Source organism: Tasmannia lanceolata, unplaced genomic scaffold (assembly GCF_043159265.1).
Source record: "Tasmannia lanceolata isolate RefF3 unplaced genomic scaffold, GAP_Taslan_0.1 ptg000012l, whole genome shotgun sequence".
NCBI classification, from domain to species: domain Eukaryota; kingdom Viridiplantae; phylum Streptophyta; class Magnoliopsida; order Canellales; family Winteraceae; genus Tasmannia; species Tasmannia lanceolata.
Window position 1 is genome coordinate 40,518,235 of NW_027518689.1, and position 16,303 is coordinate 40,534,537.

At 37.6% G+C, this 16,303-nt stretch overlaps 1 protein-coding gene and 1 non-coding gene across 3 annotated transcripts; both read right to left on the reverse strand.

Moving 5' to 3' along the window:
* Positions 1–15: 15 nt before the first annotated feature.
* On the reverse strand, positions 16–15,435 carry LOC143888214 (uncharacterized). Of its 2 annotated transcripts, none has more exons than XM_077392571.1 (13): positions 14,673–15,435; positions 10,911–10,989; positions 10,729–10,785; positions 10,174–10,229; positions 8,499–8,724; positions 3,130–3,216; positions 2,984–3,058; positions 2,576–2,659; positions 1,729–1,793; positions 1,417–1,615; positions 1,257–1,345; positions 819–933; positions 16–326 (listed from the first exon to the last, which is right to left on the reverse strand). In XM_077392571.1, exons 1-13 carry the CDS (start codon positions 15,185–15,187, stop codon positions 285–287), a joined length of 1,689 nt encoding a protein of 562 aa, XP_077248686.1. In that variant the 5' UTR covers positions 15,188–15,435; the 3' UTR covers positions 16–284. The 2 variants fall into 2 exon arrangements, with proteins under 2 accessions (XP_077248686.1, XP_077248687.1); XM_077392572.1 differs by lacking the exon at positions 14,673–15,435 and adding an exon at positions 11,146–11,187.
* Positions 4,230–4,310, reverse strand: TRNAL-AAG (transfer RNA leucine (anticodon AAG)). Its single transcript has one exon. It is a non-coding gene; the product is annotated as a tRNA-Leu (tRNA).
* Positions 15,436–16,303: the final 868 nt, after the last annotated feature.

The following is a 16,303-nucleotide window of genomic DNA, read 5'->3' on the forward strand; positions in this document are numbered from 1 at the left end:
AAAAGTACAAATAAATGAAGCAATATCCTGACCTTAAATAGAAATAACAAATACCAATTTCAGTTGCAAAGAAATTCTAGTGAGAAAAATACAGAGAAGTGCCATGCTCACCCCCTCATCGCACATGAGAAGTGATATGGTGAAAATTTGCAATTGTACATTTTCTGAAATTCTATACCTTTAAAATGTAGACATGTCCATCTGTATTCCGCCCAATTGATAGGTAAATCCAAAACTTTTAAAGCCACTTCCCAAATAAGTTATGACTGAATTAGAACAGCAGCTTAAACACCAGACTGAAATTTGGCATCGTAGTCATGCCGGCGCTGCACACACAAAAAAAAACAATGTTATGGTAACACATTCTAAGACCTGAATTGATGGGTCTCTTGATTCAAGCAAATAGGGGTTGGTCCTTTAAGGTATACTGAAGATTTTGTTTCTTTCAAGTCTAAGATCAGTTTTCCATACGACGACGAGTAAAAATCAAGTCTACAAAGTAAGCTGTAATGGACCCTAGAGAAGTTGACTCGTGCAAGTCCAAGTTGACTTAAAGCTCTGTTTGGATTGCAGGAAAATATTTCTTGTGGAATTTTTTTTTATTTGGAAAAGATTTCTTTTCCACAATTTAGAGGGAAATGATATGACTATGGCTGATATTATTATAAATTGAAGGTCAGTCCAAAAAAACTTGAACTGCAGTAGTTCAAGTTTTTCTTGGCCCATGCATTAGATATCTATCTCCTTTCACTCCAACAGTACGTCTAACAGAAGTAAATAGAGCAAAGGTATTTAGAACATTGGCAGAACCACAATACCATAAATGTGGCTGAGATCAATCTGCGTGCAAACCACCGCATATGCATTGCACGTTGAGCACCGACTGCTGCTGCCACGTTTTCAAACCGCAAGTACACATAGCCAGCGCTGTGCCTGTAAAATGTATCAGCAGCTTGTGAGAGAATTTGGCATATTTTGTAAGTCACAACATTATCTCAATTAATTAATCCTTTAAATGGGCCCAATAAGTACAGGTTCAAAAGGAGATCAACTTTCACATAGGACTGAGATTGGTTCGATCCTCCAAACTAACATTTATAGCATAGTCCTATAATATTATGTCAAAAAGAGACTTACTATTATGAAAATGAAGAGTAAACTAAATGATCTATATTAGATCAAAACTAAAACATGGGCATAAGATTGAATTTTAAACTTCAATGTTCAAACAGAGCAAAATGAAATGAACGACTCACTTGTCCACATAAATATGCTTCACGGGGCCAAAATTGGAACACTCTTCTTGCACTTCCTCTTTGATATCCAAATCAAAATCTGGTTCCGCCTGCAAAATAGCTTTGGAGCTCAGTTAATCCATGGATAAGAGGGCACGAATAAACAAAGAATGTCACAAACCTCACTGCTGGGATCAAACATATTCTTCAATAGCAAGCACTCAGTTGGATCCCCAACAGGTTCAACTACTGGGGAAGTGACAACAAGTCCCGGCAGAGCTGAGGCAGGTACAAGAGCCTGTCCATTCATAGGAAGACCGACAGCCTGTGGATTTGGAGCCGAACTATTGAGCCCAGGCACTCCGAGAGATCCTGCAATACTGCATAATGTGGCTATATTTCAGTTTTATTAGATTTTTTTCTTTTTTGAAATAGTTTTATTATTAGATTAATTTAAGGACAAAAATGGAGATTGACAGTAACAGAAACAGACCTTGTGGCAATACCAGTGCGATCCAATTTCTGCATAAGCATGGCTCTGGAGCGAGCATTTAAAGACTGCATGGAAGAATCAAGACAAGTTAGCAAGTTCTCCTAAGAAGTTTCCAGAACAATTATTAAGGATTTCGGTTTTGCATCTTCCCAGCATTTTGGTATTTTTTGAAGTGTTCCATTCTTGGTGGAATCATAGGGTGCTAAATATGCAGGGGTTTATCCTGAACTCAAGCATTTTTTTCGATTTGGATAATGGAACTCAAATATCGCACACTAATGAATATAAAAAAACATGCAGTATGTTTAGTGGGCCCTATCTAAATATCTTCAACAGTAGTTGTACTTGATTATGAGTATTCTAAACTTCAAATATGCTTGTTCCATCTTAATATAGCACATTAGGCATTGAGCTTCGCTCTGGCTACTAGGTTTCCATGTCAACATTAAAATCATCGTTGATCAGTCTTTTTCATTATCTTAGCTTTATATCCTGCTGGAAAATAAACTAACACAATAATTTTTCTAACCTAAAGTGCACTTATTCTTCTACTAAAGGCAAGAATTATAACTATTACAATTACAATGAGCTCATCACCTAAATATCACAACCATAAAATGAATACACATGCATCAATTTAATTAATCAAGCATATTTTAACAAGGTATTCTAGACAGAAGGGCGCCCGTGCAAAAATGGGAGGAAAGGGTGCCCCCAGCAGATGTGCATTTATAATGGCTAAAAGTCAAAGTGCATTAAATGTATAACCACCAGCCGATGGGGGCACCCTTTCACCCCATTTCTGCAAGGGCACCCTTCAGTTTAGAATAACTCTATTTTAACTTACCAAGCCACCTCCATCATCATCATCAAAGTCAGCAGCATTTGATCCAGCGTCCTGCACTCCAACATGATCTGTCACAGCAGACACCTGTATAGCAACCAAAACAAAGGAATAAGGTAACGACAATAAAAACAATCAGAAAGCTAGAATTCCTACTGTAGACATCAGCAGAAAACAACAAAAACTAGAACCATGGTTTTAAATTCTGGCCGAAATAACGAAATTTCGGATTTCTGCCGGGAACGAAATTTAAAAATTTTGGCCGAAATTAAAAAGATTTACCCCGAAATTTCAAACCTTGACTAGAACAGCCATAGTAGCAGAAGTAGAAACACCAATAAAACAATCAATACACAACTATTATAGAAGTAGAGGCAAAACTGTAAAAGTTTGAAACTGGTAAACACATACCTTGATGACCCGACCAGCAATTTCGAGTTTTCCATTCAAACTTTGAGCTGCCTTTGCATGCTCAAGCTGAGCAAACTGAAAAATAAAAACAGAAAATTAGAAAATAACCAAGAAGAATGTATCTGAACATTTGAATTTATACTCACTTGAACAAACCCAAAACCTTTGCATTGCCCTGTTTCCAGGTCCAGTGGCAATTGCACAAGCTCCACGGGCCCAAAAGGTTCAAACACCTAAATACCCATCACAAAATTAAGTGTGTGCAATGACACGAGGCAACAAGAAAGATCAGTACGGAAACCTCAGGAAGGCAACTATGATTTAGACAGAGAATGAACTGCCAGTATAAATTGTAGATACATAAAGGCAGGATAGCCAGTTACAGTCAGGTTTATATGTACTCATCGAAAGGGAAGTATAAAGAAACTTGGACATATTATGTGAGTAAACATTACTTTTGTAAGAGTGATACTGTGCCTACAAGTTTGCATTCTCAAGGCAGTTGGAAATGGTGTATATAGGAAGTCAGTTCCAGTTGCAAGTTCTCATTCATTGCTTTGTGTCCTTGCTTAAGATACATATACAGTTTGCAGTTATTTATTCTCAAATTAGTGCACAATGGTATTTTTAGTAATCTAAGCAACATGCCCATTACTTAATTCTTTTAAAGTCAACAAGTTCATAATAAAAGTGGGGGCAGTAGTATTCCAATATTTGTTAGGTCCCTTGACAAGAAACCAGAACCATAATCATCAAATTTGAATGTTGTAGAGGCCAAAAATATTAGTAAAGAGAAAAGGTGACATATCTGAAGGGTGTCCACACTCACCACATGGGAAATGTGTTTGTGCACTTATCAGACCCTCAGATTAGGAATGGTTTGTTGAGAACCCTCTTCAATCTTTGCAAGGGAGAGCTCATAACAGAAGAAAGAAAACCCAATGTTGTTGGGCACAATAAGAGGAAAGATCTACTAGGGGAGTAGCATGAAATTTGGGTTCCACTCCTTACCGCATATTATGGATTTTTTTTTTTCGCAATTTAAACTCTGCAAAACATAATGTTGCATAGCATAATCCAAACCTTACCTCCAGGATTCCTTTTTTCTTTCATTTCTCCCTCATGTGATTAGAAAAATGAGCATATGTAGTTCCCCAAGAAAACTCATAATGGCGCCTGTGTTTTCTACAAGGTTTGTACCTCTTTCCTCTTTTTTTTTGAAAGAAAAAACAAGGTATTACTTTCATGCTCAGAGTGGGTTTTGAACCCACGCCCTTTCGGACCAGAACCTTAATCTAGCGCCTTAGACCAACTTGGCCATCTAAACACAATTGGGTTGCACTTCTTTCTTGTTGTTTTCTGATATAAGACGCTCTTTACCTTTTCAATATGACAAATTTTCTATGACAACTCACTTGTCTCTCATACCAGTGCTCAGCATTCCCATATGGATAACACCAATGATGCTGATGTAAAGAGGCTTTAGCACTCAAGGACAATGGTTTTCATTGTGACCAAAAGCAGAGAAGCTGGATAAGGACAGCAAGACGAGTGACTTCAGCTGACCAAAAAAAATGGGTCAAAGTGACGGATTTCGCAACTCCCGCAACTCAACATCAGCTCAGACTGTTGAATCCTTCATTGGAGTAGTTATACAATCCCATTCTCTTTCTCCTCCCTCGTGAAGATCAAGGTTTTGTGTCCTGCAATCCATCTTTCCTTCTCCACGGATTCACAGTACAAGCACTCTGGAAGAAGAGCTCACCAAAAGAACCCATCGACCACTTGCATACCATTCTCTATTCTTGCTTTTTCTTTTTTCTAATATTAAAAAAAATCCATTTTCTTCTGTAGCAGCTTCTTCTGTAGCAGCTTTCCTTTCTGTGCTATCCAATGACACTCAATTAAACTTCCTTTCCGATTTTTCCTATGTCAGTTTTTTCGCTTGTGATTTTGATCTGGTTTCAATTAATTTAATATACTTTCTTTTCATATATTGATAATGAAGAGAGCTTTCCTTTTTGGGATGTCTGAATTTTGTAGACAAACAAGCTGCTAAAGGGCATGGAAGGAAGTTACATACCAAAAAAGTACAACCAAAATAGCTTATCATATATTTTTCCAATATAGATTTTTTCTTCTTCTTTTGCATTTGTTGTATGTGTTGGCATCATTGCCATACAGAAACTTGGGACCCATTAAAAAGCTCTCCAATATATGGTTGTCTGGTGAATATGTGGCAAGTATGTCAGACATGGCCCAAACTGGTGTTGGCTCTTCGGCATAAAGTCACGGGTTTGCTCCCCAGAGACGAGTGTTCGAATCCCACCCGGACTTACCCTGATGCACGTGGTTTGTGGGCCACTATGTGCATCCATATGGGGATAGTCCTACTCCCGAAGGGGGTGGGGACACCCTGCGTCATAAAAAAAAAGTATGTCAGACATGAGCTCAGACAAGAAATTGTTGTAACACTGTTTGGTAATTCTCTCTAGTCCAGCCATGGATTAATTTTGAGTATCGGTGTGTCTTTGGTGAGAGTGTCTCGCTTGGTAGATCACCAAGGCTAACCTTCCATGAGATATTTGTATAAGGCCATGGATAAGGCCAAGAAAGCCATAAGAGAAAGATTGAGGAAGAAGCCAGATTATATGCCCATCTAGGAGTTATTTATAAAGTATGAGATGAGTAGCTTCACAACCCCCTTCATGCAGCGAGATACTTCCTTAAACGGGCATTATTTTTCAGCACCACCTTCTTCGGGCATAGAGAGATCACCAAAAGCTTATTGTACGTATCACTATATGCCCATCTAGATTCGCTTGAGTGACCTTGTCATGGCTATGGCATTCCCCAACAAACAGAAAATAAGCAAGTAATTTTTATCATTAATTATTATTTATTAATGTTACGCTTTCATTTGATTTGAAATTCTAAAGAGCCATTGCTGACTAAGCCAACTTTATAATTGTAGGCATGATGGACGTGGTTTGGTAATGATGTCCTAAAACTGTAAGGCTTAGCAGGTCATACACTTAGTCAAACTTGTAGTAAGGTAGCGTGCAAAAATAAATGGAGTACTTTCAAATACATCCACTTTGAGATGAGGACATGCTAGAGTATCAGAGATTGAATATTTTAATGTTCGACCACTACAACTTGAAGTTTTGATAAAGGTATATTTTTGTAGCGAAGTACTTTTTTTTTTTTTTGAAAATTATGTAGCGAAGTACTTTTAACATACGATTACCTATCTCGCGACTTGGAATTTCTATTATTTTGCAATGAAATGTAAAGGAGATCAAACACCGCTGAAACCATCAAGCCTCGAAAACATTGATGTTATCGCATGAGTAGCAGAGGAAGATCTTTTCGTTCTCATCACAGATGAGCTAGGTTGGTAATTTGTAGAACGTATTGTTTTCGTAGACGGGGGAGAGTACAAGGCCATCGATGCTGATGCCGGAACTGGTAGTGGCGGAGATTATGATGAGGACAAGTGGGAGTGGCCTGAGGATGAGGACTGGGAGATGATAGATTTAAGAATATATATGAACAATTTCAGAATTGCTTTACTTTTGTAATATTTATATTTGGCATTTAGCTATTCATCTCTACTTCCTATATTATTACTATTATGAGACGCACACACCCCGCTCATTACCTAATTAGAGCATCTGCTATATTATTGGCGCCGACAGAATAATTACCCTCTATTATCCACACTACTCCCCAACCCATCCCTACCATAAAACTTGAAAACCTAGGCACCTTTATCTCTTCCACTCTTAACAATAACTTATGGGAACTTTGAAGGGCACCTCACCACACACGTCCTCACAAAACCTGATATTATCACCGAAAAGTACCCTAAAAGCCTAATGTTGCGATTAGAGGGACTCCATCAACCAATCGATTGTCCTCCAAATTCTCAATCCTACATTTCTTGAAGTTCCTTTCGGATCCTTCACTCCCTACCTTTAGCTTGCTTCCACAAACCGTCTTCTTATTAATTCTTGATATCAAATGTGAACTTTCCATTTCACCATTGAATAAACTTCAAACCAATATCAGTATTTGTTGGAGTAGATGTGCATGTTCCACTCTTTTCAATGTTTGCAATTGCATAATGAAAACTTTGGACACTGAAGTTTAGGGTGCAATGAAAGAAAGGTTTTCCAAAATTGAACTCATATGCTCCAAGCAATAAAGGCTAGAATAAGTTCCACATCTATAGCTTGCTTGAATTATTATCATATGACACAAAAAAGGTGATTGGGATAATTCAATTGAAAGAGACAAAGAACAAAACCCATTCAATCCCATGGAGCAAGCTTTCACCCATTAAAAAATTGCCCCATGGAGCAAGCTTTCACCCATTAAAACATTGCCCCAACAAATGCCTTATAAATTTATACGAGCTACAGAAAAAGCGATATATCATATTAGCTAATAACTTGCAGCTAAAAATAGAACCTCCATGATATTTCCTACCAAGAATTTTAACTACTAAGACTAACTAAAACCACGTCCACATTTAAAGGCTTTATAATATTCTACAGTACCTAGTACAAGTTGTAGGACATGGTTATTTTTAAATTCTTGAATGATTAGTAGAACATCGACATGGCTTTGACACTTAGCTGTAAAGTGTTGTGCATGGATATGACATGCAATTTAGTCGCATATGCAATTGTTTATTTTACTGTTTCAAAACTCCCGGGATCAAATCGCTGACTCGCCTGAGTCAACTCCCCTTGTCCGAGTTCGTGTCCAAGTCTGTGTTTTCTCTACCAAGTCAATCAAAAATCCTCTGACTCTCTCGAGGTATGACCGCATCAACCAAGTACTTAACGTGCCACACTCAGTCGACTAGGATTTGCACGGTCCACATCCGTATTTTGAAACATTGGTTTATTCATTTCAAATCTACACAATGCTAGAAGAACCTTGTGACCTTATCTAACACTCCTAAATTGGCTTTGCACGATTGATTTAAATATTAATGCAAAACATCTATGAGCTTTTATCAAAAGAGAAAAGGCCAAACATTTATTTCACCTTCTGTAACTAAAAAGATTAACCAATTCACTATTAATTTTTAGCAGACCTCCATAGGAAGGATGTAAAAGTACCTGCATAATTACAAGAAATGTCCATCATAAAAAAAAATCAACAACAATAAAGTGTAATTCCTCTAGCATTAACTTTCTGTGCAGTGTTCTAATAAATGCCACCTAATCTGAACCAGGAAGGGAACAATTTCCACTATACAGAGTCACAGACAGATTTCATTCAGTTCAAAAACTGTTTTAAGAAAAATCTCACACAAAAGTGCATGCAACAAAAAATATTCATAGAAATAAATCATACCCAGTAGCAGAAGAAACCGAGATAAAAGTCTGTATGAAGAATTCCTATTTATATAAACTACAAGTCAGTTCACCTGATTTAAAATATATAAATATTATATTTATCAATAATATAAATAAATAAAACTTCCATTACGGTTTACCTGGCGAAGTTGATCTTCTGTCATGTTGAAATGTAGATTCCCAACATAGAGTTTCCTAGCAACCCCTGCATATGGACCGGCTACTGAACCACCGACAGATGCAGTTGACTGCACAAGATTTTTTTCAGCCTCTGAAGGTTTAACCATTACAGGCTGACCAAGAAGGAGGTGGCCAGAGAGAGCTATTGCCATTGGCACGGACATTGCATCATAAAACTCAATATACCTGCAACGCCATTAAAATGGGTCACAATAAGATTTTTTTTTTTTTGAACAGTACACAATAGGATTATTAACATGCAACAGAAAATGACATTTAGAAGGCCAAATGAAAAAACAAAATCCACAAGTACCCAGGGGCTAAAATCTGGTTTCTCTTTCAATGCCTGTGACATCATCACAACATCATTGACACACACAAAAAAGAACAATATTGAATATTACAGACTATCCACGACCAAGTAAAGAATGTAAAATCAGAGAGGTTTTTTTTATCAATTACAACAACGAGAAAGAGCATGAGCCACTAGGCCCAAGAAAATAATAGCCATGTAGAAAAAAGCAGTCCCTTCATGCATATCAGCACTCTTTGTCCTATATTAGCCAGCCTACCACCATGAAAGTTGCATCTCCATGCCTAGGAGACATTCAAGTATACTCCTAGAAATTCATACATTGAGGGCATCCCTAAATACTTCACTTATTATAATTAGAAATTAACTCATCCATTGAGCTAATTTGATTGCTGCAAGTTTCCTTTTGGGCACAATAGCAAGGACTTGCGGCAAAATTGGTAAAATTTACTAACGAAATACAAAGAAACAAAGCCCCTAAATGAAGGAAATATGGGTGGATTTCCACCAACAATGGCAAAAGAGGAAACATCAAGAGCAAAAATGCAGTGGCAAGGCAATCAGAACTATCATTAGTAACATTACTATTAAAGACCAGAACAAAAAGACACATGTGAAGGATGACAGCATTCAAAGCGCCACTTTCAGTCAATAAAAGAAGCAAGGAGAGTTCACAAAATGAGGGATATACTGAAGAAGAGCCTCAGTTATGTGTAAGAAAAAATGTTATGGATAGGATAAAAAGTATTTACCCAAGGACATACCATTGACCATGATCATGAAGCATAAAGGGGAGAAAAATGAGTTCAAAAAAATTTATTCCATCAACCCTTGTCATTAATTATGCTTTGCTTACATTTAAGAGAACGAGTTAGACTTAAATCCACAAGGAAAAATTGAACAGGCAGACACTTCCAGCAAAGGCAAGTGCACATAATTCTAGAACAAGAAAGGCACATATCCAGTTATCCACCCTCCTTTCGTAATACTCACAAAGTGATGCATTGACACTATTAGGCAATATCAAGAAAATAAAATTGAACATGAATAGGATCATAGGATACTGGTTGCAAGCAAGCACTCCCATGAGTGTGGATAATACTTACATTCACACGTAGATATAGATACAATAGAACTATGCATATAATTTATGTAAGGATCATGTGATCATGTGGGAAGAGTTAGCTTCCAATTGGAAAAGATTTATGTTTTGTTTATATGAGAATCAGTTCCACTTAAATCAACCAAAAAAAGAACAGGCAGACACTTAAAGAAAATGCAAGTGCATGAATATATAATTCTAGAACAACAAAGTCGCTTACCCAACCCCTTTTGACCGCCTTGAATTCCGGTCCATAATCAGGCGCACATCCCTCACCTGAAAAACACAACTTTAACTGTTAAAAGACCATGAGCTGTATGAAGAAAGGGAGAACATGAATAGTATGCATTCATACTGTTAACACTCTTGGTGCATAAAATACCATTCAGAGTGTTAACTGTTAACTTGAGCATGAGATACCATTCATGAAATACGTTGCTCATGAGATACCATTCATATTGTTAACACTCTTGATGCATGAGATACATGAAGAAAAGGAGAACATTAAATACCATTCATTAAATATGTTGACAAGTTAACACTTTTGATGCATGAGATACCATTCAGAGACGCTACAAGAAGTAATGAAACCCTCAAACAACAAAATGGGCAATCAAGATACACTGTATGATGACAATACATGAAACACCATACCTGTGATTATATGAAACAGGAATATCAACGTATGCAATTAAACCTAAACAATAGAGAAACCAAATAAAATTATCCATATGCACTAACAAATGATAAGAACAAGTAGCATCATCCCACTAACCTTGCCCGCTTTTGAGAAGAACTCGTAAACATCTTTCTCATTTGCCTTCAAGGGCATCTGCCACGTAAAAATCAATTACAATCGGTAACAACAAATAATTATGAGATGCAAATATGATAATTGAAGAACATATATCACACTAATGATTTACACTAAAACATAGATTGATGACACCATCACACCTGGTAAGCAAAAACAGTCCTCTGATCCCTTTCTGGATCCGCTTCAGGCTCCACCACTTCTCTCTTGTCCTTAAATCTCCTGAAAAAAAATATTGAAATTATATAAGCAGATATCCAGGAAAGCAGTACTTGCAAAATGATGCATTGACACTATTAGGCAATATCAAGGTTCAAGATTAAAAAAATGAACATGAAGAAAGATCATAAGATACTGGTTGCAAGGAAGCACTCCCACATGATCATATCATCAGATCTTGACAGACATACATCAGAAGTTAAACTGTAGAAAAAGTGAAAGGTTAAGAACTGAGATGATAAACTTCACAAATTAAAAGGTTATCTGCAATCGATTCAAAAAGAGAACTCATTTAGTCACCCTGGAGTCCTCAGAAATTACATCTGAAATTCAGGTCTTGCAACTCCCACCAATGAGGCCTACGCAAATCATAGTGAAAAATATCAATCTTGGTATACTCTAGCTAGGGAAAATCTTAGGAGATATTAATTTTTGAGGTTTTTTATCAGGAAAAACTAATTTAGGAAACAAGAGAATGGCAAAATGGGAGCCAATAAATATCAAAGACATTTATATTTCTTTCTGTTATAAATAACACTTTATTAGAAATGTCAATGGGTTGGATTCAATCACGGGTCTGACAAAAATACAAATATCCTAAACCCAGATATGATCCTATCACCGCTAAATTGTAAATCTGTTTAGCATGTGGATCCGGCCCGTTGAGGCGTTGACACCCCTAGACTTTATTAACCAAGAACAAAATTACAAATACAAATTATATTGTGGGCAATATTTTGATGCATAGCTCGTCTAAAAACACTTTCTCATCACTATATCGCATTGCAAGGGAAAAAACACAAAAGACCTTCCAAACTCAATCTGTGAAAAAGAGGAATGCTAGGAGCAAGCGGCTATAGAGCCACTTAAACTTACTCGGGTTCCTAGTGGTTAACAATCCGCCCAGCTGGCACTATTTAACGATACAAAATTCATCTCTTTAACTATGATTGGTTAATAAAGAATCCCTAAATAATAGGTTTCCCTTTTTTTGTTTGCACTACTCATTCTCTTTCTAAAGTTAGTTTCAATGGTAAGTTCCCTATCGAAAAATTCGCAAAATCCTTCAAAACCAATTACCAAAAATGATAACTGAAAAATAGAGTGCAAATGAAGAAGACTACTGAAAGGAACAGAAGTTTAAGAATCTAGAAGAAGGTGAAGAAAGACAAACTTTCACGTAGAGATTTGAATCTGATGGTTTGATTTTGTAAACAAGTTCTATTGGTTTTCATACACGGTTGTTTAAATGGAAAAATCTACAGCCTCTAATGCCGCTCTCTCTCTCTCTCTCTCTCTCTCTCTCTCTCTCTCTCTCTCTCTCTCTCTCTCTCTCTCTCTCTCTCTCTCATACTACTTGTACATATGGATCCAAAAAACATAGGTCCTACCTACCTTACGGTTATACAAGTCATTTAGACTCTGTAAATCATCTAATACAGAGTTGGCTACAAGAGTTATGGAGGTACTCATACTGAGGCTTGCAGGACTGAGTCTAATTTCTCTTGGAAATCCAATTAAGACTAAAATCCCAGCAGTCTTTAGTAATGACATGTATGGATCATATGGTTGATCTCCAGAAGCACTGTCGATTATATAGATCATATGGTTGATCTCTGGAAGCACTGTCGATTATAAAGTCTAGGGGAGTTTGCCAAGTCCTACAAAAAATTTAAAAATATGATGGCATCATAGTAGGAGCCGGTAGTGGGAAAGATTCCTTGATTGGATCAAGCAACCTCAATGCCAAGAAAGTGCTTCAATGGGATGAGGCTTAATTAATAGGGAAACAAATGTGAAGAAACACTTTAGAGCATCAATTATAAAATATATGATTGTTGCTTGTGACGACAATATTAAATCAATGCTTGTAAACCCACGGATGGAAGTAAATAGAGAATAATCTGCTTTGGATTTCTTAAAACCAACATCCTGGAATATAGTGGCAAACATGGAAAACCAATTCTCAGAGGCTTGTTAAAGTTCATAGACTTATTTAGATGAAAAAATTGATGCTTTCTTTCGAGAAAAATCAGGTGGAATTGTCATGTAAAATTTTTCATTCAATTGTCCGTGGAGGAAGGCCTTATGCATCTCTATTTGACGGAGGGACCAATTCCAAACAACAACTGTGAAAAGAAGACAACGAACTAGCTTGACTACTATTGCAAAATTTTATGGTAGTCAAAACCTTCACTCAATGTGTAAACTTTGGCGGCGCCCTTTGTACCATTCAATAGCTCCATTAAAAGGTTACTTTATTTTATATCCATAATTTGATGCAAACGTCTCTCTCTCTCTCTCTCTCTCTCTCTCTCTCTCTCTCTCTCTCTCTCTCTCTCTCTCTCTCTCTAAAAACTAATCAGGGTATTCTCCTCAACCCACTCGGATACTGTCCTTCCTCCTTTTTTTTGAATAGTTGTAATTCATTCAAAAAAGGGGGAAAGACCGAGAAAGTCACCCAACACAGATACAAAGGAAATTGTTCTTCGTCCTCAACCCACTCAAAAAATATCTTCTCTTCGAAGCCATCTACTTAACAAAATAGTAGAATCTTATTTGTGCTGATTCCTCATGGATCCCAATCGGTTCTGGTACATAATTGAACACCTAATTCTTGAAGCATTTTTGGCACATATTCATGGCATCCGGGTTACCTGAAAATCCTACTGTAGTTCTTTTTCCCTTTTTTGTCTCCGGTGTTGGTGAATATGGGTTTGATTGGGGCAAATTTATCAGCGCATTAAAACTGCTTTAAATATCATTAACTAATGACAAGGGAAACCTACTATTTAGGGATTCTTTATTGACCATGGTTAAAGAGATGGATTTTGTGTCGCTAAATAGTGCCAGCTGGGCGGATTGATAACCACTAGGAACCCGAGTAGGTTCAACAGCTCTATAGCCGCTTAATCCTAGCATTCCTCAATGAAAAGTGATGACCGATTCATCGATATCTTCAGCAAAGCAGGTGCAGGAAGCGATGTTGTGGGAAGCAGATGCGAGAAGTGAGAGGTCTAAAAAAAGAGAAAATTGCAGGAAGCGAAAAGCTCTAAAGAAAGTAAAGAAGAAACATGTGTAAAACGTCATTGGAAGTTAACATGAAGCATGTAATACGCCTCAAATTGGAAGGGAACACGAATTGTATATAAAGAGTAGGGTTCATTATGTTAGGAAGGAAGGGTTAATATAGGTAGGGATTACAAGTAGCAAAGAATAACTCACGACTGATTAGAATTACAAGTTCTAGGGATTTATAATTTTATATGTTTTATTCATGTAGATTTAATGCGAAGTTTTTCAGAAAAAATCCACATGAGTTTTATTTGAAAATAAAGATGAGTTTTTAAGTTTTGATTATGCTCCTTCATCATTATCAAAAGTAGGAAACGCTCTTTTATGAAAAAAATCACTAAAATAAGAAGCGTACTCTTAATTAAAAAGAAAATGAGTGAGAAGCACACTTCCACTAAATTTTGGAAGCTAGAAGAATTTATCTTCCAAAGCAAGCTTCTCATCCAACTAGAAAGTTTCCGGTAACTATGAACATAACATAATTGAATCGAAACAAACGTGAGACCATAACATCATCCTAATCAAAACTCATATCACTAGAAGCCTTTTAAAACACATTAAATGGCAAAAAAAGAGGAGTAATTAAAAAACTACGAAGAACGAAAAATTACCTGCCCTCTCTCTCCCTGCCAAAATTCTCATGTTCTCTTTCTCTAGGCTCCCTATCTCTACTCTTTTCCCTCTCCACTTCTCTCTCACCATCCTTCTCATGCCTTTTCGAATGGCTTCCGCTTCTTCTCGATCTCTCTTTCTCCTTCTCCCTTTCCTTCTCTCTTTCCCTCTCCTTCTCAATCTCCCTCTCCTTCATCTTCTCTCTCTCCTTCTCCCTCTCTCGATCTCTATCTCTATCTCTACCTCGATCCTTATCCCTATCATACTCTCTTTCTACATCTTTTCCACTTCTATGACGATCCTTCTCACGCCGATCTGAACGTGAAGATCTCTCTTCTCTTCTCTCTCCATTCTGCCCTTCCTGCCTCGATCTTTTGCTCTTGCTCTCTGTATTTCCGCCATTATCGTCCTCATCACGATGCCTAGAGCTTCTGTGTGTTCTCTCACCTCCGTCTTTCTTCTCCTTGGAATTCTCCACAGATTTTTCCAGATAATCGTACTCGTCAAAATCCATCCAACTGTTTGGCAAATCGCTTCAAGGTGGGATTCGGCACCTTGAAGTAAAAAACAAAAGGTGAAATTTTGCGATGCAGAAACCCTAACACGGCTGAAAAATGTAAAACCCTAGGAAAGGAGTTGTAGCGATCTAGGGTTCTGAGACCGTTCTTTTTGTTTATCTCGTGAGGCTTGAGAAGGAAATTTTGTCCGAAATGGAGAGGGAATGATCGGTGGAAGTAGTGGGTCCCGTTGATCTGAGTCGTTCGTTTGATAGGACTTGGTTTGGATCTGTTGTGGTCACACGAATCATGCCACTCATCCAATCCTAGAGTCTGTCTAATTTGTGTGATTGTGAGTGATTCGAGTGAAAGCCTGTGATAGTCCAGTATTTTTCAGAAAGAATTGTACGTCCCACTCCATAGGATGATCCAAACCGTCAATTTGTTGGGCCACAATGTAAGTAGGTTATTTAGTGCCCATTTGGAGGATCGTGTGAGCTTTTGGCATGATAAGTGGTGTTCTGATCGTCCTTTGAAAGGCCTACTCCGGGATTTGTTTGCAGTCTCTTCTTCAAAGTTGGCTTTGGTGAAAGATTGTTTTGAAATGAGAGAGGATAGGGTCATAGGGTGGTGTGGATCCCGAACTTCAGACGTAATTTCTTCGACACAGAACTTCAAACGGTAGCCAAGCTATTTGATCTCTTAGAGAGGACGTATTTAAAGCGTGATAGCTCTGATATATGGGTATGGATCTGGAATTCGTCAGGGGTGTTTTCCGCTAAATCCTTCTACTCCCACCTCATAGCTTGCCCTGTAGCTCCTAATATTGCTAGGGTGTGGTCGATCCATGCCGCTCCTCGTGTTATTATGTTCGGATGTGCGGCCATCCGAGATCACATTCCAACGGTGGACTTCCTGCGGAAGTGGAAGATGAGGTGTGTTGATAATTGTGCTTTGTGTATCCAAACTGGGGAATCTGTAAATCATATTTTCATCCATTGTAGTTTGGTTGGGGAGATTTGGAGTGGTCTCATGAAAAGATTCGGCATCTCTTGGGTTTTCCCTAAGAATCTCATTGAAGATTTGGAAGGTTGGTAATTGGTTCCTTGGCGTAGTAAAGGCAAGATCTTATG